The 27,933-nt window shown below is 43.5% G+C and overlaps 3 protein-coding genes across 3 annotated transcripts; 2 read left to right on the forward strand and 1 right to left on the reverse strand.

Moving 5' to 3' along the window:
• Positions 1–37: 37 nt before the first annotated feature.
• LOC142996113 (Golgi apparatus protein 1-like) lies at positions 38–17,490 on the reverse strand. Its single transcript, XM_076147000.1, has 26 exons — positions 17,165–17,490; positions 12,993–13,022; positions 11,081–11,167; positions 10,685–10,900; positions 10,352–10,555; positions 10,137–10,208; positions 9,825–10,011; positions 9,313–9,533; positions 8,838–8,959; positions 8,180–8,281; positions 7,915–8,068; positions 6,669–6,806; positions 6,159–6,245; positions 5,791–5,853; positions 5,344–5,457; positions 5,025–5,113; positions 4,803–4,920; positions 4,370–4,462; positions 4,073–4,210; positions 3,808–3,931; positions 3,451–3,593; positions 3,140–3,241; positions 2,871–2,978; positions 2,550–2,670; positions 2,285–2,391; positions 38–2,109 (listed from the first exon to the last, which is right to left on the reverse strand). The coding sequence occupies exons 1-26, from the start codon at positions 17,486–17,488 to the stop codon at positions 1,942–1,944; spliced, it is 3,432 nt and encodes a 1,143-aa protein (XP_076003115.1). The 5' UTR covers positions 17,489–17,490; the 3' UTR covers positions 38–1,941.
• A 1,799-nt stretch (positions 17,491–19,289) lies between these two features.
• LOC142996076 (troponin I, fast skeletal muscle-like) lies at positions 19,290–21,908 on the forward strand. The gene is made up of 6 exons (XM_076146966.1): positions 19,290–19,297; positions 19,394–19,430; positions 20,424–20,552; positions 20,799–20,888; positions 21,150–21,326; positions 21,495–21,908. Exons 1-6 carry the CDS (start codon positions 19,290–19,292, stop codon positions 21,579–21,581), a joined length of 528 nt encoding a protein of 175 aa, XP_076003081.1. The 3' UTR covers positions 21,582–21,908.
• Positions 21,909–22,076: 168 nt separating this feature from the next.
• Positions 22,077–27,812, forward strand: aph1b (aph-1B gamma-secretase subunit). Its single transcript, XM_076146978.1, has 6 exons — positions 22,077–22,361; positions 23,439–23,609; positions 25,086–25,159; positions 25,292–25,414; positions 25,672–25,799; positions 25,899–27,812. The coding sequence occupies exons 1-6, from the start codon at positions 22,249–22,251 to the stop codon at positions 26,064–26,066; spliced, it is 777 nt and encodes a 258-aa protein (XP_076003093.1). The 5' UTR covers positions 22,077–22,248; the 3' UTR covers positions 26,067–27,812.
• Positions 27,813–27,933: the final 121 nt, after the last annotated feature.

The following is a 27,933-nucleotide window of genomic DNA, read 5'->3' on the forward strand; positions in this document are numbered from 1 at the left end:
ACATACGACACTCAAAAGTACTCAAAGTTGAGGCAGAGTTATGAAAATCTGCAGACATTTTTATTAAAATGACAAATTCTTATCTGTACAGCGAAAATCAAATCCACAACGTTAAATCAGTTACATCTTTGTATTATTGGGATAATCTAAAAAGAAAGTAATTGCACATCCATAAAGTTTGTACATAGAGAAACTTAAGAATGGGCTATGATCTGTTTAATGGCGACGGACCAGACGGACGGCAAGCAGCACGTCTCTTATCAGTCATGCTCGGATGACATTTTTACTTCAATATTTGCAGCGAGTCAGCAAAATAATTTGAAATTTGTGCTTCATCAACCTTTCGTGAATGCACTGTAAGATTTTGCACGTCGCCACTGTATGCATCCTGTGTCATATGGAGAGACGGCTGCAACTCTTACTAACATTCACAAATGTTAAGAGGACAAGCTGCAGAACATTTGTAAAATCTTAAAATAAAAGTACTTTGTTCTACTTTCCCGTAAACCGAGGCTGACCCTGAACCAGTTGGATCCTCCCATCGTCCACGATCACTTTACTGCATGTGAGGTACAACAACAAGATCGATAACACGATGGAAATTACTTATGGGGGTGGGAATAAAATGTAATTGATCAATTACATTCATGGATAAAGTGTGTGTGAAATATTGAGATTATAGGGGAGGAAACATGCAGTGTGACACCCGTGTTATGGATCAAACTGCCACGCTCATTCATGACTTTACATTTGGTTTCCCTAAGCACGACCTTTGACACGAAACCTGGACTGCGACCACAATCACTGTCGAGAAAACATATACAAAACACAAAGCCCTCGTACCTTCATCATTTCACCACTACGTTAACGGCGCTGCAGCCACACTCTCTCCTCACAAAACAAACCAAAGGTTGAGTTTCAGTGAACTTGCTGTTTTTTGTTCTCTGACCGTTTGTTTTCTGGTTTGTTAAAGGAGACGGAGATCAGAGGCTTTGATTAAACAACTTGCGGTAAAAAATACCCAGAACAATCTTAACATCCTCAAACTAAAGTGCAATTTAATCGTATGGCCCCCAGGTTCAGCGTAGCTTAGTGACTTCACTGTATCCCTCAGGTGTGTAAGTTGGACAAAGTTGTCTCGCTCTCACACACACCCACACACTTAAAGGCAGACCGAATTAAAATGTCATCAGAATTCAGAATCAAACAATAAATAAGGCAGTTTACATTAAAAATTACTTAAATAAAAGTTCTCAAAACAGAAATGTGCAGCCAAAATTCCCAGTATGAAGCCAGTGAAGCTGATGGAATCATCTTCATAATTAGTCAGTGTCCTGGTCCAGAGGCCTGAAACAGAGGATGCAATCCTGCAGAGGAGCAGAGCGGACGGGACTGCAGGCTTTCAGATGGATTGGGGGTGGGGGGTGGGGGGGATGTGTCAACTCAATGGGGATGTCTCCAAATTCCACCACAAAGTTTGCGTCAACATTTCAAGTTTCTGCACAAACGACGCAGGCCTCAGTCACTCTGAACAGATAACACCTGCTCCTTTCCTGTTTGTAGACATGCTCCAGTCTGTGTTAAATAGGACAAATAGCATCAGGAGTAAAATGATCTCAACTTCATCTCCAGCTCAGCCTGAGAAATAGCAGAAGCTCTCAGCGATCAGTCTGAAACAAAAAACAACCTTAAGATGCAGGATGGTCTCTAGTTCAATCCCAAAGAAACCATCTTGGAAAAATCTGATTTGCTTTTTGGGGAAAAACGGAGCACATGACTGGAGACATGATGGGGGCGCTGGCGTTGGCACTGTGCAGATTGGCTGGTTACAGGAGAGGAGGAGGAGGAGGAGGAAGAGAAGGAGGAGGTCTCCACCCGTGTGGGCGGGGTTTGGGAAGTGGGAGGAGTCAGTCTTTGCCAAAGCGCTGCGGCCTCAATGCTTTATCGGTCCTTCAGCTCCCTCGTCGCTCGTTTGCTGATCCGGCCGCACAGCAACCCCACCAGGAACAGGACGCTCACGCTCAGGGCGATCATGAGCAGGATGTAATTCTTGGAGGGTGAAGTCATCACCTGCAAGGCCAAGTCTGAGAACCCCTCTGCCGGTGCCACCTAGAGGAAAGAGGGACGAGTTAACAAGAAAAGAATCCAAATTATGAGACTGAAGTGGGACCAACATTTCACACATTTCAGGCCATTTTTAGATGTTAAAACCCATTTAGGACTTCTTAAGGATTCAGCAGAAAGCATCAAAAAAGTGAGAGATTCCTCCTGGGCTGTTGTTTACCTTGGCAGCGTAGCTCCACATATCGATGCGGTCTTGGAGTCTTTTCTTGCACTCGGGCTGCAGGCGAATTCTCTTGTCCTGCAGCGCTTCCATCAGACATGACATCTCTGCAGACACACAGACAGTCTGACTGAACTTCAATCAGAACCCAAACTTAAACAAGCTGAGAATGTTGACCCCTGAAGATTTCAACAGATGTATTTTACAGTGAAGCGTATGAAGCCCAAGCCCATGCATCAGTGATGAATTGTTGGGTCTCACTCACGTCGCCCTCTGCCGGGTGTGATGGCAGCACAGTGGTGTTTGAGGTCCAGAGCGCAGGCCGTGTGGAGGACCGGGTCCACAAAGATGTCCGCCTTACTCTCCTTCAGCATGTTCAGCACCTCCTGGACTCACGACAACAAAGACACAACCATTCAGAGGTTTGTGATCGTGGTTTTGTCAGTCATTTGTTAAATTCAATCAGTTGTAGGAATGTTCGGCCTTGGCAGAGGTGTGAGCTCTTTGAGTTAAGTCTATTTTTTTTTTTATTTTGGGTGTGGTTAGGACGTGTGGACCTGTAGGGGGCAGCGACAGTCACTTTTACCTTCTTACAGGCGTCCTGTTTGATCTTCAGCAGGTTGACTTTCAGACATTCCTCCACCTGCCCGCTTTGCTCCTGAGCTGCAGCCTCCTCTGCACACAACCGGGAGATCTGCAAAGAGTAGAGAGGAGGGGAGAGGAGAGGAGAGGAGAGGAGAGGAGAGGAGAGGAGGAAATGAGGTTGTGAAAGGCGAAACGGGAGAGGAAATGAAAGGCAATGAAATGTGCGTGTGCGCTGTGTGTGTGTGTGTGTGTTTGCATGTGTGCACGTACCTCGTCTGAGCAGTGCATCTGCAGCTGTGGGTCCAGTCTGTAGTCCAGTGCCGACTCCTGCAGAATCACTCTGATCTGATCTTCACAGTCTGAGGACAGCCTCTGTACACACACACGTACACACACACGTACACACACACACACACACACACACACACACACACACACACACACACACACACACACACACACACACACACACACACACACACACACACACACACACACACACACACACACAAAACTTAATCACCTTCATAGTGAAAGCAGAGGTGTTTGGGTCGAGTCTGATGAAGAGGAGGAGGTCTGACCTGGTCTGCGTATTTGAGTTTTAGGCAGGCGATGACTTGACCCTCCAGCTCGCTGTCGTCGTTGGCTTTGTTCAGGATGGACTGACAGAACTTTGGGATGTCTGCTCGACAAGCTTTTCTCAACACCGGGTTCAACCTGTAGTCTGAGGAGGAGGAGGAAGAGGAAGAGGAGGGGATCAGGAATCACTTGTTTCAGTAAATCACACTGAAAAAAACAGCTGCAGATCATAATAGATAGATAGAAAGATAGATAGACAGACATGTACTTTATTCATCCCCTTTGACGGAATTCAGTGAGTGTGTGTGTGTGTGTGTGTGTGTGTGTGTGTGTGTGTGTGTGTGTGTGTGTGTGTATACCTGTGTTTTGGGTGATTTGTCTCTTGGTTATCATCTGTTTACACTTGGGATCCATCAGCTCGCTGTTCTTGTTCTGTTTCAGACACTGATGGACGTTCCTGGCATCGGCCTCAGTGCAGAACCTCTGCAGGTGTGTGTGTGTGTGTATATAAAACAAAAATCAATTAGAGGAACACTCAATAAAAGAACATTTCATTTCAACATTTAATTTTCATTACATTTCAAAACTCAAGCATGTGTTGATTATTGTTCCATTACTGATCACCTTGATCATCTGCTTGCAGACCCTCATCAGCTGATAGTCGAGCTCGGGGTCGGTCATCTCCACCTCCTGCAGTCTGAAGATCCTCTGATGGCAGCGCTGACTCAGCTGCTTCTTCTGCTCCTTCAGACACTCAATCATCTGAAGAGGAGCAGCACAGTGCGGGGGAAGGTGGACATGAAGGGAGGGAGGGAGGGAGGGAGGGAGGGAGAGAGGGAGAGAGGGAGGGGAGCATCACTGAGTCGAATGTTGTCAGGATCTGGCACTTGTCTGACTTTGCTGATGTCTCTTGTGACTGACCTGTGCGTTACCAAAGGTCACACTGGAGCACAGACGGCTGATGTCGGTCTTACAGGAGTCGTACAACTCTGGATCTAAGCGAATGTCCTCCGACTGCATACAGGAGAGGACGAGAGAAGAGGACTTTAAAGGGTGAATATTGCATTTTACCTCCATGCTGTTGAATAACACAAGAACAGAGTAAAAAACAACTGGAACTCACAGATGCTTTTGAATGTGTGTACATGAAAATTGTGAACATTTGAACTCTGCTTGGGGGCGAACATGAGCTCACATGGAAAATTTCCTGCATGCACTTTCCAGAAAACCACACTGCATAGTGGTCTGACAGAGGGGATGTTGGGTAATATCGCATGGGGCAACATAACTCCATTTACTCATAACAGATGTCCGAATGGAAACTCTAATTAACTCTCAGCAATCTGCACTTTACCATTTCCAGCTCCTCTACCCGTAGCTGTTTGCGACACTTCAGGGAGACCCGCTGCTCCCTGGCCTCCTGCAGGGTGTCGTTCCTCACCGTGGTGCTGAGGCAGATCACCACATCAACCCTGTGGGACAAAGCGCTCATGAACTCCAATTGATCAGAATCTGATCAGCTTGATTGGCGAACACGCGAGCGTCTTGTGGATCATTTTGCAAAATTTGAACTCACTTCTTCTTGATGTTGGGACATAAGCGGAGAACATCCTCCTTGCAGGCCATCTTAAACTTATAGGAGAAGCGGAAATCCTTCATCTGAATCTGTATGTGGTGGAACAGAGGGAGGGAGGATGGAGGGGAAGAGTGGAGCTTACAGATAACATACAGATGTAGCTACTCATGTACTTTCAATCAATCTATCAATTACCCAAAATCAATAAGGACTGAAAATGTGAACTCAATGTGTCATGTTCAGGTTTTATATGAACTTTTTCAATCTCCAGATATTATTGTGAAACTGCAAAAATTTAGATGTTGCCATGGTGACTTACCAGTTGGAAGTGTGTGACGCCCACTGAACACTTGTCATTCATCTCCTTCTGGTGTTTATTCTGAACCAGACACTCCATCAGATCACCTGTATCGATCTGGTTATCAGCTACATCCTACACACACACAGAGAGAGAGAGAGAGCGAGAGATTCAGATTCAGATTCCAATTCCATAAGCTTCCATATCAGATTGATGATGGAGAAATGAAAGGAGAATTTAGAGCAAAGACTAAATGACATCATGCTTAGGCCATTAGGTCAGCTGTAGCAGACCTAAGATGTGTGATAGTTTCACACAAAACAATACCCTAAATCTCAACTATAACAATATAGGGCTAATGTATTTGCTTATAACACATTGCCAGGTGTTCCTATTAATATTATTCCACCCCTGCACATCAAGTGTAGACGTGTAGAGTAGCGAGTGTGTGTATGTCTGTGTACCTACATGGCAGTGGGCCTGGATGATGGGCTCGCAGGCTCTGATCAGCAGGGCGTCTATCTGGATGTCCTGCAGGGATCCCAGACAGAAACACAGAGATCAAACTCAGCTTCTGTTACTGCAACAAGTTTAAGACAGAAATGAGCCAAACAGCCTAATTCCTGACTGATAAAGACGGCTCATGAAAAACCAAGAGAGATCAAAGGCAGTGACCAGAAACTAAGATAATGTTTTGGCCAAACATTCGACTGCCTCTGCCTCCCAGACACTAACTGGGTTGAACTGAGGGCCCAGATGATTTTAACGCCACCAAGTCATTTCTGTTTGGAGAAATCAGATCAGATCGGTTTGTTTTAGAGCGGCGACACACTGACCTCTGACTCCAGCTCCGTCAGGTTACCCACAACGTACTTGCAGCCAGCCACTAGGTCCTCCAAATGATCCTGCAGACACTCCAGCTCCTGGGCACGCACATGCACACACACACACATATGGAAATGGATCTCTTTCCACCTGTACCATAATACCCAGCATCAATCCCACATTAAGATTCAGATGATGAACCGTATAAATTGGATCAATAGAGCTGTAAACAAAGAGCCAGCAGAGGGCACTAAATGCACCGTGGGTCACAAAACAGTTATAATTACAGTCAAAGGGCTGAACAACAAAGGCATTTAAATATCATATTAATGTAAATTTACCAGAAACACTGCTACAACAACCAATGGCATCTAACCAGAAGTTCAGCACTCATACTGTATTTCAGTCCAGATGTCCTGAATCTTTACTGAAGCACAATCAATCAATTTTACATCAATAATTTGATTTGGCCTTGTACGATTACTCAATAAAATGTTTGTTTTAATCATAGACAGTCCCACCTGTCCTGTGTCGGTCTTCTCGCTGCACCACTTGCCAAGGTCCGTCATGCAGCGCTTCTGCAGGTCAGGCTCAAGCTTCACATCCAGCGCCCTCTGGTGGAGAATCCTCTGCACTTCCACCTTACAGTCGCGAGATAACTGCGCACACACACACACGCACACACACGCACGTGTGCAAGCAGAAACTGAAATTACAATGGAAGCATGTAATCAAGCTGTCAGGTTCTCCCCACTGATGAGTGTAATTAAGAAAAGGAGGACCAATCTTCCTGCTCGTTATGTCAACAGACACACTGAGGAGCACAGATGGTACCAAGTCTAAGCAGGAGCAGTGCAAATCATGTTTTTAGACTGTCCTAATGTCTTTTATGTGTGGGCCTGTTAACTACAAATCATGTGTTTACTTTACTTTACTGCTGACTGTTTACCCCAAAGCTCACAGCAAGCCAGATCATAGTGTAATATAAGATAAGACAAGACAAGACAATACTTTATACTATAAATTGCTGTTTAGATGAATTGTATTTCCCATAATAGATTTAATACATTTAAACTGCCCCATGATTTCAGTCAGTGAGGGCAAAACATCCCTCATCTGTTTTAAGATGAGGGAATCTTAATCATCATTAAAATGCAAATCTTATTTAACTTCAAAAACTGCTGAGCTTTTTGACATGATGTAAGTTTCAATTTTTTAATTTTTCATTTGAGTCGATTTACACAGTGAACTAGAATGAAAGGAGGAGACCAGTGAACCCTGAAAGAGGGAAAATCAATTAAAAACTCAAGTTGTTTTGATGTAAAGCACACATGATTAGTAGTTATTAGTAGTAGGTCTCTCACGTGTGAAAGAATCAGCACGCTCCTTCAAATGTGACAGACTGATGCTTTTAGTGGCTCAAAAAATATAATCAGCTCTTTCATCATCACCACTTACACAACCCTCATCATCATCATTTGAACCCTTCACCATTTATCATTAGCCATTAATTCAGGTGCCATTAATTCACTGCAAACCTCTTACCTGCTCCTCTGGTTTCACCTGTTAAGTTTCAAACATGACATGTTGACACCACAAACACACACACCAATCCTGTGAGAATAAGACTCACTCCAACATCAGAGAGCCTAAACTCACCAAATACAACAAGAGACTTTCAACATGTCTCTTATTACACCACATTTTAGACTGAAACTCTGAACTCTCAACTAAAGAGATACTAGAAAGTGTGTTTTTCTTCCTTACCCGCCGTCCTTGCTCCTCTGTGCGGTATGCGTGGCGGTAGAGGCAGGAGAAGACGGCGCCCGGTGGCATCAGTTCACTGGTTTCGTTCCAGCCGTGAGTGTGGCAGAGCCGGGCAGCGTCACCCTGACACTTCTTATAGAGGATGGGGTCCAGTCTGAGAGACAGAGGGGACACTTTGATTTTTTTTTTACAGCAAAAAGCAGAGGAATTTCTGCAGCTTTTAGTCTGTAGTCCAAATGCTGCCACCATGTCTATGCTAACTCACTTCCAGTCTCTGGAGATGAAATACTGCAGCTCCAGCAGCCGGTGTTCACAGTCCTCCACCATCTTTTCTGTGTACAGATGCTCCATCAGACAAGACAGGATCCTTCACAGACACACAACACACACACACACACACACACAAATACATTGTAACTCCTCTTTTTGTTTTGATTAGTTTTCCACATCTCTCCCCACATGTTTTCTGTTGCCACAGCCCATACTGCGTTTTGACTGCTGGTACAGTGAAATGATGGCATCCGGGGAAAAAAAAGCACCTGTGATCATCGTATTAGCAACACAGATGTCATTCGAGTCTCCATGGTTACATTGTCTTGTCATTGCAACATATTTTTGCTGGCTGAGGTTGGTTGCTGTCTGTCTGTTTGTCCCTTTGCCTTCATTCACATGTACATCACTCATTGTAATCCCAGATCCTTTCTTTAATAAAAATATTTTAGCAAAATAAACAAAAAAAATAACTTTATTTCACTTTACATTGACAATTGTTTTCCTTGTCAAACTCACTGAATCAATGGTGTACAACCATAATGGACATTGGGGAATCAGCTGCTGTGTGTGTGTGCACGCGTGTGTGTGTGTGTGTGTGTGTGTGTATGTGTATGTGTATGTGTATGTGTGTGTGTGTGTAACCCACTCACATAGGGTCTCCATTGCGTATGTGTTTGCAGGCGGTCTGGATGACGGACTCGCAAGCCTCGTTGAGCGCTCGATCGATCCGGTAGTCGGCCCCTGGATCAGCAGACTGGATCAGAGTCTGCAACTGCATCAGAGGGTTTAGGGGAACAAATGTCAGCAGCTTGCAGGCTGATCACTGAATCGAAGGCATTACAATATGTTTGAAAGAAATATGCTGAGGGAAGAGTGAGCAACAATGCGAAAAAGGAATGTATACTAAAACAAAAGCAGCATTCATCAACAGTGCAAACTGAGCAACATAACAGCACGAGGTACATGAAAGTATGCATCTGTTATTCTCACAAAGTGAAAAACAAAGATCCTCCTGTAGAGTTATTCTGTGACTTTTCTCAAATCTCAACAGTAACAGCAGCAGTTTAGCAGCAGTGTGCCCACTTAAAGGCAGCAGAATGATAATAATAATAAGTGCGACCTTACAGCGCTTTGGCAGACACTGTCCACAGTGCTGCTGCTGCGTTCACCGCGTCCAATCCTCATCAAGCAGTGCAGCGTCCGGCCTTTGCGGTGCAGACCGGAGCAGTGGGCCTCGATCTCTGTTCGACAGTGTAGCACAATCTCCGGGCTCAGGGAGAAATCCTCCATCAGCATCCGCCGGTAGTCCAGCATTTCCCCCTGACACTCCCCACTGACTGGACGACCTGCACACACACAAACAAGCATACAAGCACAGAAATTCAAACGTTAACATTGTGTTTCCTCTCTGCTTCTGTCCTCAACTGTTGTTAAGTGGACATCCAAGTGTTTTAAACCACTAAATGAAACAAGCTTCATTTTCACAGCTCATCACCCCCATGCTCACACACACACACACACACACACACACACACACACACACACACACACACACACACACACACACACACACACACACACACACACACACACACACACACACACACACACACACACACACACACACACACACACACCGCGGTGCACTGCAGCCTCCAGGCACAGGAGCAGGTAGGAGAGTCGTGCCTCGCGGGCTCGTGGCAGGTTGGTGTCCAAGCTGCAGCGCTGCTTCCTCAGGTCGAGCTTACAGGCTTTGGCCAGAGAGTAACTGACTTTGTAGTCCTGGGAAATCAGTTTCTGACGCGTCGTCAGAGCATCTCGACACTTTTTTGGGAGGGGGAGAGGAGAGAAGACAGAAGGTTAGTGACTTCCAACATGATGACTGTACTATGGATTGCAGGCAAATCCAGCATCATCCTAGTCGAGAGATGATGAAGAGCCGGTTGCACCTTTTCTGACATGGCCTCTTCAAACTTGTGATTGAACAAACACTTGTAGACTTTCCCGTCTCCTGCCTGAGTCTGGAGGAAAGAGAAAGGGTGATTTTGACGTTAGCGGTGGTTTTACATATCATTTCTCATATCTATATTTACATTTGTTCATTTGGCAGATGAAGACCAAAACGGCTCCAATAGATCATACAACATGACAGCAGTCTCCTTACGTTCTGGCAGAATCTCTCTCGGTCCTCTCGACAGGCAAAGTAGAGGTGGCGATCCAAGTGGAAGTCGTCTGATGACAGCTCGGCAACCCGTAGGATTGCCCTCTGACACTCTTCTCTGATTGGACGAGCCTGCTCCTGCTGCTCTGCCTGTCTCACCAGTGCTTTCTCCAGACAGGAGATGACCTCGCCTTGGGAGTGGACGTCCTGAAGAGAAATGTGAGCATACCTTTATATCAGCCCGCAACCATAAGAGGGGAAATGTGGAGTCTGACTGGGATCACACACATACACACAACACACACACACACACACACACACATACAAAGTGCTCACCTTGTGTCCCACGTTGATGCTGCCACAGTGCAGGTTGTTGATGTCTTCTTTACATTTGTCCATGAAGCCGCAGATCAGACGGTAGTCGCTGAAGATGATGCTGGTCATTTTGGTTATGTACTGGTTACACTGGTACTCGCTGATGTTGCCACGGTGATCCACCAGGCAGGACACCAGGTATCCTCTCCCACGCTCCTCCTCGTTACACTCCTTCACCTGGATGGAGAATGTGCACAGGACAGTGCTGTGTTAGGCGGTCACACAGCTGCTTTCAGTTCATTTGAGGTATGAGACTTTCCTTCTGTGATGTATCCTTCAAAGGACTAAACCCTATGTCAAAACACAGTTAATGCAATATTTTACAAGCCCTGCAGACAGTGAGGACCCCTGACTGACCTCAGAAATGGTGCTCTTGCAGACTTCCACGGCCACCGACTCAAACTTTGGATCTGTAGTCAGATTGAGTTTGTAGTTCCACAGCAGCTGAGGGAGAAAGAAAGAGAGAAACAATCTTGTCAACACTGTGACATTGATGTCATTGCCTCGCCCATGCAGCTGTGTCCGTTCACATCTCCCGAGAACCCTCTGTGTGTAGTTTGCATGTTGTCCTTAGGCCTGTGTGTGTTTGCACTGGGTATAAGGTTTCCGTGAAAGTGACAGAGTGGAGCTATGATCAGAACGCTCACCCTAACTGCTCTGTGTCTTACAACTGGTTAATCGTACATGTCAAATATGGTATAATGTTATAAATGTATAGTGTGTTAATGATCCAATGATCTGTGCCAAGATACAGTGTATGTAGAGTTGTGACGGTGTGTTTTGTGTTTCCAATAATTGGTCAGTAAGCAAAAATAAGGCTCTGTTATCATATTAACTACTAAAAATAAAGACAAAAAATGTTTTAGTGAATACACAAGGCAACACATATAAGCTGCAGTTGGATGGATATATGAATTACTGGCTTTTTAAAGTAAACTTTATTTTCCTGCGCTTCTTGATTCAGTCTGAAGCTACAGCTACAGCACCAATTTGCAATCAGTATTCAAGGAGCAAAGGGGTTTGATATTCAGCTGTGTGGAAGCTGAGATGCTGTGTTCACAATGTCAGCGGATGCCTAACCCTCCAGAGCCCTCTATTACTGAACCTGCTGATATTTTCCCTGAAAATGATGTTTGGCGCTGTGGCTGACTCATACCCGGTTTAGGCTGGTTTAAGAACTGGTTCTACTATCTTAAAAAGACCAATATGGCATTCATGACATAGTTGGAACACTACAGGTAAAAAAAATTGACAATGTTACAGAGTTTTCTTTGGTCTTTGGTCTTATAAACATAATTAGGCTCCAGTACCAATCCTGCAGTCTGGCTCGGGGCTTTCCTGATTAAACAACATGCTGCTATGAATATATACAGTATAAAGATAATGACGAGCTCAGAGGATCCTCAATGTCTTCACATACGTCCTCACGTCTCAGGTCTGTGTGCTGCTTTCCTGTCAGACTCCAGCTGCAGCAGCCGCATATAACAGATAAGCAACAGACGGACCGCCCAGAAAACAGCACAAAGACAAGAAAGACCCGGTGTGTGTGTGTGTGTGTGTGTGTGTGTGTGTGTGTGTGTGTGTGTGTGTGTGTGTGTGTGTGTGTGTGTGTGTGTGTGTGTGTGTGTGTGTGTGTCTGTGTGAGCGTGTGCAACACGTTAATTGCCAGCAGTACTTTGGAGTGCTGTAATACAGTCTGAGTAGTCCATTAAACTTGTGAGGCATCATAAACCTGTCTGGCTGTTACGGCCCTGCACTCTGAACACCGGAGCTTCATCATCCAGAAGAAACTAAAAAGCTCCTAACGACCCCGTGGCTACCAAAACAGACCTGTGTTAGAGGGGAACATTCAGAGAGCTTGATGTGTTTGTGTAGGAGTGCATCAGGGAACTTTCTCGGGGTTTCTGTGTTGTTGTAAGCTGTTGATACTGGTGCAGAGCAACAGGTGGAGAGACGCGTCAGAGGGTCATAACATGGAATACAGAGTAGACGACTTCAAGTTTGATTACATTGACTTTAACATCCTCTTCATCGTTAAAGATTAACATTACACAGAAAAGCCCGGTGACCCATATGATCTATTACATCATACAGGATGGATTTTCTTTCGCTATTTACTTCTTATTTTACTACCTAAATTTACGAAGGGTTCCAGGGGTTAACATTGTGCAACACGGTGAATTATTGGTTAGTTCATGTATGTTGTTTCCTGTCACACTTCCCTGTTACTCATTAATCGTGTGTGTGTGTGTGTGTGAGGGGTACTTACGTGGTTGCAGTCGGGAGCAATCTCAATTTCCTGCAGACAGACAAAGACAGAGGTCAAACTGGTTATGTGTGGCAGCTTTAGTTCAGCTTTGTCTTGGATGAATTCAGTCATGCACACACACACACACACACATAGACACACAGAACTCAAACCACCTTGAAGGTTCAACAAGTCATTTTTAATTAAATTCCTGAGAAGATTCATGTCCTGTGCGTGACATTTAAAAGCACAGCTGTTTTAAGATCCATCATCACATTTAACATTCCTTCAAAGAACAATCCTTCCAGATAAAACAGTGTTTGGCTGCAAGGAGCGACCTACAGATGACAATGACACACTGTCCAAAACCCAGATCAGCTTACACATCGGATAGTTAGTCTGATGTGTCCCGCGATGACTGGCATATAATAACAGTTCCGCATTTTGGAACTGGAGTTACAGGGTTAGTTCCCTCGGTCTGTGACTCTTCTTGTGTGCTGCTCTTACGACAGTAGCATGTCCGGGATAAACAAGAGAGTGGGCATCAACCCATGTGACCCTGTGATGTTTCTGAGGTGAAAGGACATGTTTGTTGTTTCTTCTGTTAGTTCCTGGCTAATGATATTGCTAACACCTCCAATCAAGAGAATCATGATGCATGTAGGGAAAATAGGTGCCATTTTCTGTGCCTATCGGACGTTCCTAACAGCAGACAGAGGTGTAATAAATAACATCATTAATGATTAATGCCAGTGCCAGGGGCCCGGCACATGTTGGCTCACCGTCTTGGCTAGCCGAGAGGGAGCAGATGCATCGTTAATGTTATTCGTCACACCTGTGATTTTCCTGCGAGGAGCTGTTGGAGACAAATTTCTATCAGCACTTGTAGCCATGGTTGGTCTCTGTTCTGCCAGAGTTGCACATTACTAGCATGTCTGCTGGGTTTGATCAAAGCAGTCACGGTGCTCAAACCCAACAAATGAATGCAGGACTTTTAAATTTGTTTGAATTTCTCATTTCTCGCTGGAAAACATTTTCAGTTTTGCGAACATGGCTGAGCACAGATAACATGCATATTTCAGAAAATGGTTTCATTGTTCTTTAGAAACCGTTCAAAATGGCGAGAACAGCCACTGCTTTTAAATGAATGTGCAAAAGGAAGATAATTCCCAAAGACACACGGAGTGCAAACGTGCATTTCTGTGTACATCTGACATTAACAATCAGACCCCTTGACCTTTACTAACTCAGCACTGTCTAATCTGGATGACGTGGTGGTTGCATATTTGAATCCCTACTAGGCACCCTGCTATGCCTGGATAAATATAGATCCTATCTGAAAATGCATTTCTGTTCTGAATGCCAAACCCGAATAATTAAGATCCATATCCATTGGCGGTGGCAGTTGTGGTTGGACAGTCTGGCTGTACCGCGCATGGTCTCTGCAAACATCCAGAAATGACCAAGTGCTCACACTGGACAAGCAGTCTGAATGGATGTCTAATAGATAAAACATGTTCAACTTTAAAAACCATTATCTGATTCCACCCTGACATCCACCTTAATGTCCCATGGCTCACGGCCCAGTTCTCCACAAGTTCCCCCCCCCCCCCCCCCCCCCCCCCCACACACACACACACACACACAACTGGGGCAAAGAAATTAGCTCCTTGGCTGAAGTAAATATCATCACACAGGGGTTCTTTATTGAGACTCCCACAACATGAGAAGAAGCTGAGCAGCAGAAAGCAGCTCTTAGCTTCACTTCAGTTTGTGTTGAGAAAACATTAAAGCACTTTATCCAAACCCACGGGAACAGAGAACGCCTCTTCCTCTCCCTGCAAACAGCCTGTTCTACCAAGTATGTCAGAAACACAGGAACGAGTGATGAAGAGGAAGACCCTCAGTGAGACAAAATGACCAATAATAAAGCTGCGAATTTAGGCGAGACTGAATGACTGATAAATCTGACATAACGGAATGTCACTCAGTCTCCACACTGAATAGACAATACTGGTGATGTCATTGATACGTTCCCGCATGAGGGGTTGAGCCAGGACACCAGAAACAAGAATCCCTCTGATTGTCGCTATGATTTAAAGATTTAATGAAACCAAATTGTTGTTCCAAGAATGGTAATAGAAAATAAACGTATTAGCTTTTCATTCCATAAACATCGAATATATAATGACTTCGGGCAGTTTCCCCATTTACTCAGTTTTCTTGTAGTTAGCATCTAGTGGTCATTGGGGGAACTGCAGGTTGTCTTCTTTTAGCTTTGCTCTCAACATTGACATCAGAGCTTTGAGCTTTATTGTTTCCCTTTCTACTTTAACAATCGCAGGTCTGCTTGTGGCAATGATAGTTTGTGTGTGTGTGTGTGTGTGTGTGTGTGTGTGTGTGTGTGTGTGTGTGTTTGTGTGTGTGTGTTGGGGGCCTTGTCTGAAGGAGGACAGGCAGATTTATAAGAGCCATTTAGCTCTTCAGAAGGCCACAGCTGTTAGAGTGAAAGCAATGTAATTATCTCAGTACGGAGGACATTTCTCTGGGATGGAGGGGGTGGGGTGATGTTTTGGGTGGGGGAGGACAATAAACACTGAAGCCTCTTTGGGATGATACACACTCACCATCAGTATGGCGCTAAATCATCATGCACGTTAAAAACAAAATGATGGTAATAGTTTGATTACAGAGATTTCATGGTTCACAGTGGCCTGATTTATTAAATATGTTTCTGTGATAATCAGGTTAATGTGCAGAACGATGTGAGGTAGCAAACATGAGACAAACCTCATTAGCTTTTCAAAATAAGAGAAAGGAAAGGTGTGAAAGGTGTCTAAAGATCAAATGTCTTGTTACGCTGACCTTTGTGGTGGAGAATAAAAAACATCAAATCAACCACACATACCACAAACCAAGAGTAAGTCTGGAGCGTGATAAATTATGTAGTTCTATTGATAGAGTTATTACACTGAAACACACACACTTTGGAAAGAAAAAGGCCAGAATGGATCACGGCATGTGGCAGCAGTTGAAAGAGATTATTGCTGATAAATGTATTGCTGTTAGTTCGTCTTGCGTTGCAAAGCAGCACACTGCACACAATCAGATACTTTACATTATCAACTGATGGGAATCCATGGAATATAGAGACATTTCAGGGTCAAATCGCAAAGGAAAAAACACTTTCTGAGGCAACTGTGAACATGTTTGTATCTACCTAAACCTATCTATGTAGAATAGCTTATAGAGGCTTTTTTTTTTACATGTTAAGCACAGGGCTATATTAGGGTCTATTCAATGGGCTTACAGGCCTGGTAAGTGATCACCAAATGCCTCTCTAATACTACAACTTACAAAAAAAGTTCAGTGACCAAGTTTGTATACTAATTACCTGGAAATCAAGACACTTTGTAAAATCACCAGTGTATTGTTAACCCTGCAAATCCATTTCACCGGAGGGTAACGAAACAAACACACTCACTCTCTCTATTCTCTTCTTTAGGCTGATATGTACTTCATTGAGGTAAATTCAACGCATATAAAACATCTGATGCCTACAACACAATGCTATTCCTATACATGTACCCGTAATTTCCACACCTAATTGTCACTTCTGTGCAATTTCTACACAGTATTACTGCATTATTCAACTAGAAGGGTCTCAGATACCTCCACCGAGGCCTGACAATCCTTTGATTATGGCTTAATTTCTCAGTGACGCAAATTGGGGGAAAAATATAATTTTATCTGGATCCAGATAATCGCTTCAATTTGATGGATTCTTCCCTGGACCATAGTAAGTCTGCCCACCAAGTTGGATAAAAACGAGTTGATACAGTAGAGATACAGTGATCCTGCTGAAGAAAACATGGACAGACAAACCAGTTATGAGACAATATTTCTCGCATGGGTCAGCTCTTATACAGGTGAGATGCTGATTTTTTCAGGCAATGTGTGTGTGCGCGCGTGTGTGTATGTGCGTGTGCGTGTGTTTACGTGTCTGTAAGAAAGAGAGAGAGAGAGAGAGAGAGAGAGACGGTGGTTCATAGTTGGACCGCTGTGCAGATGTTCACCTCTGCATCATTGTATCTACATCCAGCCTGGATCGAACCCACCGAGCGACACACCCAACGGAAGCACGGACCGAGGGACCGGTGCGGACATCACCGGAGTTCCCAGCGTTTGCTTACCTCTCTCCGGTCCTGCAGGCACTCCAGCACGGCCAAATTGTTGGTCCAAGTGTGTTTGGGGCAGAGGCGGGTCAGATCTCCCCGGCAGGCCTCCTCTTCTGACAGCTTCCAGCCGCTCGCCCTTCGAGGCTGTGAGGCCCCAGCGGCGGCTGCGGCCGCGGCAGGTGCATCCCTGACCGGCGGCTCTGCTGCCTTGAGGCCAGGTTGGTTAGGCGGGTCTGCTGGGCCACTGGCAGCCTTCAGGCCGAAGACGGAGGCGAATCCGTAGAGACTCACGACCGACAAGAGCAGCATAAACAGCTGAGAGCGACTGTATGTCGCCATCTTCACACCACTGTCAAACTCCACCGAATTACTGCGGAACGTCCGGTCAATGCTTTCGAAATAAAAGCATGTGACACCCAATAATACAACTTCCGGTGACTGAAAACAAAACACTAGGGCTCCTCTGTCTCATCAATGTGGAGGCCACATTTTACTAATGCCAAATCTTAAGGCTAAACATATTATGCATAATCAAATCATATTGTCTTTATACCAGGGGCTCTAACAAAATTTGTTACTTTGTTGTTTCAAAGTATTACATTGTCTTGTCCTATACTAGTCTCGCAGGAAGCCCGTTTAAGGTTGTCGACAGGGTCCACTTATATCGACATATTACGACATTTGAAGTCGTTATAAAAGTAACTTTTATAAATTGGCATTTATTAGATAGTGGTGGGGTATCCAGGCAGATGTCACCAGGGGGCAGTAGAGAATCGGGTTACTCGATGACTGGCTACAGATATTTTCTTACATACCGTGCGTGAGGCGTGTGGGTGGGTGTGTGTGTGTGGGTGTGTGTGTGTGTGTGTGTGTGTGTGTGTGTGTGTGTGTGTGTGTGTGTGCGTGTGCGTGTGCGTGTGCATACCGACCTCCTAGGCTGTTTGAGCAGCTGGTTATAGTGGCAAACCTAGGAGCAATAAATCGTCCCAGTTTAGATCTGACAGCTGCTAGAAGCTTCTTCTGTTTTCCCTCTATGAGTGGTTGACAGTGTTACTGACAACCCTTGAAAACATGTATTTTATGTAATTCTCCTGTATACACAAACTACTCTACTGTGTTTTAAATGTCTCAAGAATTTGCGAAACTGGGTCATGCACAAGCACATTTATGCATTTATTTATTCTTGTGAAAATATGTTTATCAGCTTTTTGATTGCTAATGGGCAGTAATCATAGACTGAAGAGCTGTGTGTGATGATGAATGGAGCAGTCAGCTGTTCTGACTGCAGCTGAGTTTATTCATGCTGAGTCACAGGGAACCAAAGACACAACAATCACTCAGCACTTGAGGCAATTTGGATTCAGTCATCCTCATAGAACATTTCAGATTGTATTTCCTCTTGCAGATCACCACTGCAGCCTAAAAGAACAAAAGACAATTTCTCTCTCTTTCACTCTCATTGTTCAGATTGTTGTTTTACTTAATTGGATGCCAATAGTTGTTTCATTGCTGTTTGCACTTTCTTAAAAGGGAATGAGTTGAGTGTTTATCTTACAGTCTTGGTTGCTCTGTATTACTTTGTAGTGACCTCGTATTCAGTTATTTTCCACCCAGTTTTCACCAATTAATTTCTCTTAAAGCTATGATATACACACAAAATTAGAGTTTTTTCTTACCCTAGACATGATGGATTTTGTATTTCTAAGCTGAGGATATGTACAAAATTGCAATTTGTCACTGAGAAATCCAAATAAGATAAGATCAATAATCCATCTTAATGAAAAGTGGAACAGTTAGATATGGCTGACTTTTCTCACTGGATAGATGGAAATCCATTGTCATGTTGCATGTCATGGTATATGGAATGAGAATATTTCAGTATTGTTTGTCCCATATGGGTCCATGTCTTAAGATGCTTCCAGAAGAGGATTCCTGGAGTCTTTGTTTGGGACTCAGCTGCTACTTTAGAGTCTTCAGTCTGGAATTCAACAGGCAGGTTCTGAAGACAACTGCTCCCGGTCTAACTCACACACACACATGCACACACACATAGGCATATAAAGAGAGCAGGGCACTGAGGCATCTCCATTCAGATCTCTGCTCCTCTGTTGGCCACAGGGACAAATCAGCTGCAGTCACAATGGCAGAGTAAGCTTCTGACTTCACTAAGGATGATTTTTATTATTTTAATATTCTTCCTGAATCACTCTAATCATTTACCTTTTCTGATTTTCTTTTGTAAAGGAAAAAGATGTCGACAAGTCGCAGGAATCACCTCAAGGTACAGTAAGCTGTAACTTCTAACTTCATCATCATCATCATCATGTGCTGAAATATGAGAAGCAAAGGTTGCATTATGTAGATCATGTAATTGTAATGCAACTGATGACTGATGCTGGTCAGTCTGCTGGTCAACATTTTGCTGTGATCGTTGGAGCTCACGAGAGGATGAATCCTCAAACTTTTTGTGACCTGTTGACCTTTCTTTGACCCTTTCTTTGAACCAAAATATTCACATGAAATGTATTAAGCACATTCATGCTTCCTTGATCATTCCCCCTATCTGTTTTGAAAATGCCATGTGCATCCCTGTGCTCCCAGAATAGGACACACCGCCTAAATCCAGGCTTCAGTTTTTGCCCCAGTGTCACATCAGAGGTGCCCTTGTGCAAAACATCACCTGATCCTCTGGTCAGACTATGCAACCTTTTAGTTAGCGAAATTACCATCTGCTCCTTCCTGTGCACACCACTGGGATAAACCTGTTGATGTCGGTGACCCTATGACCTTTTCCTCTAGCTCCATCAGGGCAAAAGTCTTTCATATACCCTAGGACTTGATACTGGAGATCCTCTTTCTGGACTCAGTTGGATATTTTCCTCAATTGTTTCATCTTAATTTCTCTATTTGTAATTGTCTGTGCCCCCACTTAAGGCTACTATTCTACACGACATTCGAGGCGAGGGCATATCCATGCTTTTACCGATATATTAGATTTCTTTTCTGATATTGAAAAAGATATACAATATTATTAAAATGTAAAACTTCAAAATTACGAGTAACCCCAGCTGTTAGAAAAGTGTAACGGCATATCAGATGTAAAGTCTGAATCTTAAATACTAGTATATATACCAGTGACATCAGAAAAATGAAATCCTCTGAAATATAGTAGTGATAAAGTAGAAATTCTCCAAAGCGGAAATACTATGCAGTAAAGTACCATTGTGTTACAGTGCACACAGTAGTTCAGTAAATCAGCCCTTCTTCCTCTCAGAGCTTGCTGCTGCAGATTGGCCAAATGATGCTGGAGGAGGAGGCGCAGGAAGATGAGAAGACAAAAATTAGCTACATTGAGGAGAACTGCCCCACCATCTCCATCCCATGCTCCATGCAGGATCTCCAGGTAAGCCCTCCACTTGAACCAGGGTACTGAACCCCAAGCACAGGTTTCATCAAATCTTTCTAAAAGCTGAATAAAATACAAATACATGTCAGACAAATGTTTGAAAAGTGTTTTTTCCCACAGATTTTGATGTGGACATACAGGATATTGGTCATGTTTGCGAAAGAATTTTTTTCAGCCATGTGTAGGCTGAACAATTATCTTCTTCTTTGTTTGTTACCCACACATAGTCCCTCTCTTCACTAGGAACTGTGCCGTAAACTCCACAAGCAGATCGATTTGGTGGAGGACGAACGATATGACATGGAGCTCAAAGTGTCAAAATCTGATAAGGAGGTACGATTCTAAAAGTTTCTCTCACATTATTTAAAGAATATCTCTAGCGTATGTGTAATCACGCACAGAAAACATTATGGTTTGAGGCTCTTACATTTATTAAGGTTAGACGTGATTCAAAAATTGTTTTTTTCAGAAAATAACCAATAGAATTGATGTACTTTTACTATTTTTTAAGATTACTCATGCAATTCATCATGTGCATGTTCATACACACATAGCAGATGATTTGTGAAAGATGATTACCATTGTGTCTGTCAGATTGATGACCTTAAGCTCAAAGTCCAGGATCTGAATGGGAAGTTTAAGAAGCCGGCCCTGAAGAGAGTGCGGATGTCAGCTGACGCTATGCTGGCTGCACTGCTGGGGTCCAAACACAAAGTATCCATGGACCTGAGAGCCAACCTGAAGCAGGTCAAGAAGGAGATCAAAGAGGAGGTGAGTCCTTGAACATACCCATGAGATATGGAAAGTATACGCACACTTTTTATTCATTTAGTTTTCTCTTGGAGTCAAACTTAAAGGGGCCCTTGTCACTGCTGATCATAAAAATTCAACAACAGAGAGCAGTGAAGATTCAATGATTATATCTGATCTTTTTCCCAGGAGAAGCAGACAGGTGACTGGAGGAAGAACATTGAAGACAAGGCAGGGATGGACGGCAGGAAGAAGATGTTTGAGACAGACGCCTGAACGCCTCACCAGGCAGCCCTGTTGGTTTTCTGTTGTTCTCCACTATCATTAATATTGTATAATATTAATATTGTAAGCAATTTGTGTAAGAAAAATACATATCGGGGTGTGTTGTTGTGTTTGATGTTGGCATTATTTAGAGGTAGAGATGTTAGAAATCATGTATGTAGAATTTACAATGATGTAACAGAATCATCCCAATCATTTTTTTATCATGGCAGTTTACTTTACTCTACGGACAATGGAAATGGCAACCACGGTGGCGAACCATTTATGGATTCTGTACAAACGTGTTTCGACACAAAAGCAGAAAGTGTGTTATTATTATTTTTTACAAAATGTATTTTTACTAAACAGAAAATGACTTTTAATCCTCGTATATTCATTACAATGTTATGTATTAAACGATTTAAAATGAACGTTCTTTGTTGTGGATCCATTCGATGGAGTGAGATGAAAAAAAAGTTTTTATTGGTCACGTGCAAACATGTGACGACACGAATCCCGGAAGCCTGTGGGAGCAGGTTCATGAGACGGATACCGACGCCTTTTTTGTTCCGTTTAACTTTGATTTCACACCTTTAAAGGAACGTAATTCCTATTTTAAAAAGTAAGAGATACGACAGAGGCTCCGTTGCTCGTCACTGTTCCCGCAGAAAACCACACAATGACTGCGGCGGTGTTTTTCGGCTGCACCTTCATCGCCTTCGGCCCGGCCCTCTCTCTGTTCCTGTTCACCATCGCCCGGGATCCGCTCAGGGTGATCTTTCTCATAGCAGGGTGAGCCTTAAACTCATCATCTCCATTACATTACATTATCTGCCTCGCCGAAGCCGTTACCAGCATTACAACCGAGCTTGGTAGAGAAATCACGGTATGCTAAAGGCGGTGCGCTAGCTAACGGAGAGCTCCGGTCGCTCCGCTCCGCTCTCTGTCTAGCGTCTCCCGGCACATGCTTCTATTTCCGGACATGGTGTTGTGTTGCTCATCTTAGCAAGCTGGAGAGGACGATGCCGAACGAAATTCTTCTTTCTCCATGTCCACAGTTTATTAGCTGTGTGACGCCCTTTATGTTTTACGGCCTTTATGTTCTGCACGGGAATGTGATATTCGATCGTCGCTAGCTAGTTAGCTTTTGACGAAGATGTCCTGTTGTTACTTTACTGGAGTTTATTTGTATCTTCTGGGGACACCTTAACAGACATAACCTTGGTGTTTTAACAGCCACAGGCCAGTGTCACTACATTTTGATGTTGTGGTCCCATTACCCTTCATGTCATTGGTGCCAAGCAATCACTTTGGTGCTGAAACTGAAATGTAATTACCAAGTGATTCATTGCTTTAGTTAGCTGCTTGTGTGATGTGATTAGGAATGTGTTCACTTGAGCACAATCAACATTTATACCGAGTGCCATTCCATTTTTATACTGCTTAGTGAGTCTTAAAAGACACTTCAGCCTGAATGCATTTCTTGTGTGTGTTATCTGATAAGTGGACGTCCCATGTGAGTTGCCTACTTTAGCTCAGTTATATAGTCTGGGTGGTGCATCTTCGTGTGAACATCCACACCCTTAACCATTTGTGAATAGCAGGACATCTATGGAGTAAACAAGCTTCATGTTGCTGCATTAGAAACCAGATCTCAAGCTCACTCATACACAAGGCTTTAGAATTCACAACCAATCACAACCAATTCAGGGCCTTAATTTAAATATTGAGTAAGCTGTTGTTGTCCATTTACCCACAACATTTAGATGGTTTTGTACATAGTGTGGTGATGTAATTCCTCACTTATACTTACTTTTGTGACTGTTTCTAAATTATTTCTGTATGTGTTTGTGTTTTCTCCCCTCCCAGAGCATTCTTCTGGCTGGTGTCTCTGCTACTGTCCTCTCTGGTTTGGTTCATCTCAGTCCAGATCAGTAACAAGGACAGCGCTACACAGCAGAAAGGTCTCCTCATCTTTGGTGTGGTGCTGTCTGTCCTGCTGCAGGAGACCTTCCGCTTCGGCTATTTTAAGCTGCTAAAGTAAGCCGTCGACAGCTGATACATGAATGTATTCCCATCCTGAGCTCCACATCAGAGGACTTAGCACTTTATGTGTAGTTTAATAAGGCTGTCTTGATCTATCAATCTGTTGTGTGATATGTAGGGGTGCAAGACAAATTTCAATTGTGTGTGATTGCTGTCAGTTGCATGCAAAATGACTTCAATAAACTATCTTAAATCTTAAATCAAACTACGGAGCCCCTAAGACACAGGTGTCAAACTCAAGGCCCACGGGCCAAATCCGGCCCACCAAGTCATTTTATGTGGTCCGCGAGAGCAAAGAGCCTTCAAGCCTAAATTGTCCATAAACATCATTTCCCACAATGCATGTCGATTTTGCTTCCCGCGAAGTGACTGCATCCCGACACTAAAATGCAGCGTTTCCACATCAGCGTCAGATCAGCGCTTAACAAAGGTGATTTTCCGAGCTTTCCGTGCCTTACGATCTTCTCAAATTGATCTTATTGATCGATTTGCTCTCCCCAGCTTTCCACAGCAGTATCCAACTGGCTCTTTTACGTTCATTTCCTGCTTTGTACTTTTCAGTAAATGCCGCGTGTTTGTTCTGGAAATGTCATGGAATATTTTGCCTTTTACTCTAATTTATTATAATTTGTCTCTCTCTCATCTCATTATTATTTATTATTATTTATCACCTGTATTGTTGTCAGTGAAAGCAAATTGTAACTGTCCAGGCAGAGTTAAACTCCGTTCCTCCAAGACTTTTTTGGAGATAGTTCAGTTCACATTTCTACACAGATGTGGAAATGTATGTACATTTAAAATCATACAAGTTGTTCTGTTTTTTCCCCGCAGAAAACGTTTGGTAACCACTGACTTTAGAAATTTCAGGTTGTTCATTATATGTTTTGTAAAAAGATAGTTAAATAACATTTGCAATTTGTACCTGTAATTCTTTGCACTAACACAAAGGGAAAACTTGTCCATTTACACCCATTATATAATGGGTGTAAATGGACATAGCATAGTAAAATCATAGTAAAATCATAGCATAATAAACTCTAGTTTATTATGCTATGATTTTACTAATCAGGCCCACTTGAATCTAAATTGGGCTGAATGTGGCCCCGAACTAAAATGAGTTGGACACCCCTGCCCTAAGAAGATGTATGTGGGAAAAGAAACGGCAAAGCTTATTGCATCTTTTGTGTTTTTTGTTTTGTCCATGTCCCCGTATCTTACTTAACTTCGTGTCACTCTTTTGTCCAGTTTACCATAGACATATTTAAAGCATCATCATCATCATCATCTCAACATGTTTATCGTCTCTGGTGTCATGTGTTGCCCCACTTTCCCACCGTCATTCACTTTGAACTCTCACAGGCTCATTGTTGCAGCTGGTGTCATCTTCCTCTGACATATTTCTGCTTGTATGAGCATCACAGTGGGACTGGGGAATGTGAGGCTGATGATTGTGTGCTTGTGTTCCTGCAGGAAAGCAAATGAAGGCCTCCTCGCTCTCAGTCAGGAGGAAACCATGCCCATCTCCATACGGCAGCTGGCCTACGGTACACTGAGCACTTCACATCAGGACTAATCAGTATTAGTCTCGTCTAGACTGTTTTCAGGGGCTCACCTGATTACATTTTCCCACTAGTAATCATTAGTTTGATGCATGTCCCTCTGTTGTTCTGTCTCAGTGTCTGGCCTCGGCTTTGGCTTCATGAGTGGAGCTTTCTCAGTGGTGAACATTCTGGCTGACTCTGTGGGGCCGGGAACAGTGGGCATCCATGGAGACTCGCAGCACTACTTCCTGTCCTCAGGTACAAACGCTCTCATGTCCTATTTGTAGTCACCAGGAGTGGGTGGACGTGACCGTGTTCCCCTGAAGGCTGCTGGTGTTTGATCAACAGCAAATGTCCAAATCCTACAAACATTACAGCTACTGACGATGCACTTTTCCCTCATTAGGCAACATAATATCACATTCAGACTTTCTAATCCAAATATATGATGATATTATATATTACTCATACAATGCATTTGACTGAGCCCTGCCTCCTTGTCTTGTCCTCTCCAGCCTTCATGACCATGGCCATCATCCTGCTCCACATGTTCTGGGGCGTCGTCTTCTTTGACGCCTGTGAGAAGAAGCGCTGGTGGGCAGTGGCTATCGTTGTCCTCAGTCATCTTGTCATTTCCTGTCTGGTAAGTGTTGTCGTCGAAGAGAAATGGTGACAGCCTTTTACCTAAAAGGCCATTTGATCAAAGTTTCCTCACGGTTCTGTTTGTCGTCCTCTCTCACAGACCTTCCAGAACCCCCAGTACGTCAACTCCCTGGTTCCCACCTACGTCCTGTTGTTCCTGATGGGCATCTGGGCGTTCTACTGCGCCGGCGGCTCGCTCAGGAACCTCAAACTCTGTCTCACCTGCAAAGACACTGACTTCCTGCTCGCCAACCACCGGCCCAGATAGCGCAGCCGCTCAGACGGCGTGCAGGACTGTGTGACAAAAGGTCGCAGAGTTCACACACGGCAACTTTGAGGCTGCTTGCCCTCCGCTAAGCTGCTTCACCTTGCACCCGACAGAAATGACATCATCTACGAATGGAAAAATATAAAGGTAACCGTGGTGACAGTTGAAAGCGGCAAAGGTGGCAGGTTAGTAGTTTCTATCTGGCTGTTCTTCATGTCCAGCTCACATCAGAAAGAATAAAGAGTGAGTGTTCAGTTTGTCCTGTATAGACTTAATTTACAGTCCGAAGTGTTTGAGCTGTGGTCTCTGTTTAGTGTGGGCGCCTTTCATATTTGATGATATTGAAAACGCCACCAAATCTCATTGTGTTTGTTTGATAAAGAAAAAGAACTGACCTGTCCCAGTCTTTCCCCCAACGATCTTATTTTAAGATTACATGTCCAGTTTTTCCTGAAGGTGGATTTATGATTAATGAACACAAGTCTTTGCGTATATATTTTTGGACTTTTATTTTTCTGATGTATAGGCGGTTCCTTTTCAACCCTTGATGCCGTCATCCTGATTTTGTGATCTTGTTAGGACCCGAATGATGCCAGCTTGTGTTGACGACAACAATGATTTTGGTTTCAAACTGCTTTCATGAATTGACATAAATTTGAGTATTTACATTTTTATTAATAAAGCTTAATGCACTCAACTGTCAGCGAACAATTCTGCCCATCTTCACACATTTTTACGCACTGCTGTTTTGGCCAAAGACAAACTAAAGTGGAATTAAATGTTCACCAGGAGAAACCATTTTTTAATGTCAGTAAGGTTTGCCACAAACTGCATGGGCATCAAATTTACCTGTGCAGATGAATTTTTACCTTGCGACTGAAATAGACAAAATGTAATGTCCAAGTAACAAAATGATTGAACGCTCAAATAAGGCTGTCTCGCTTTTGTACAGACAAGCAGGCGGTTTAGAAACTTTTTACTTCCCCTTGCGCAACATTGTTGGACATTTCACGAGCAGGTGCAACCGTCAGCTCAGTGATCTCTGAATGTGCAGTTTAAATTCGACCGACTTTTATTTTCAGGTGAGAGCTGGTGTTACTGTGAATAGGGAGTCTTGATGTGTTCCATTGCACCGTTTTGTAATTTAGACTTGTTAATTCACTTGTTGTACAGATTGTATTGTCTTAAAGGCTTGACCTTGGCAGGTTGGCTTTTTTGCTGTAGAATGAGGGTTACCATCAGAGTCACTAAAGGCTGTTGGAGGCACAGAAAGATGTCAAAGCTGATACAGTACGTTCAAATGCTTGTTAAAACACTGATTCTAATCTGAGGAGATAAGTTCTGAAGACACCATGTAAACAGCGTAGTCGTAGAGAACTCAGCACAAAGTAATATGTGTGCACTCTGGTCGTTAGTTCATTTACTCCATCACATAAACCTTTGACTTAGCAGTGTAATCGTTCTTCTCATGCATTTCCCCGCCTGGGTACTTCAGCTCATAAGCCGATAAAACAATGAATCTGATGATCTAATTCCTACGTGTATGGCCTATTCCACAGTTATGCCTTAATTGCAGTGCAGAGAGAAATCATAGTAAATGCATTCAGCTTTGGTAAGGTAAATGATTGATTGTGACCAAAAAAGCAACATGGATAGCATCGTTGCCATAGTACTGTGTGTGCAGACTGGTAGGTTGAGGCTGTTGAAACGATTGCAGATTGCGTCTTGGTTAAATGATATTAAAAGGCTCTTGCAAATCATGTTTGCTCTCTTTGTGACTCAACCCTTTGAATTTGTGGGCTGGGCCTTGATTATTCTGAACTGAAGAGAAAAGCGTTCATGTGGGTTCTTTGCTCTGTAATATATG

This window comes from Genypterus blacodes, unplaced genomic scaffold, assembly GCF_046128005.1.
Source record: "Genypterus blacodes isolate CSIRO-AG114 ecotype Tasmania unplaced genomic scaffold, CSIRO-AGI_Gbla_v1 ptg000036l_1, whole genome shotgun sequence".
Lineage (NCBI taxonomy): Eukaryota > Metazoa > Chordata > Actinopteri > Ophidiiformes > Ophidiidae > Genypterus > Genypterus blacodes.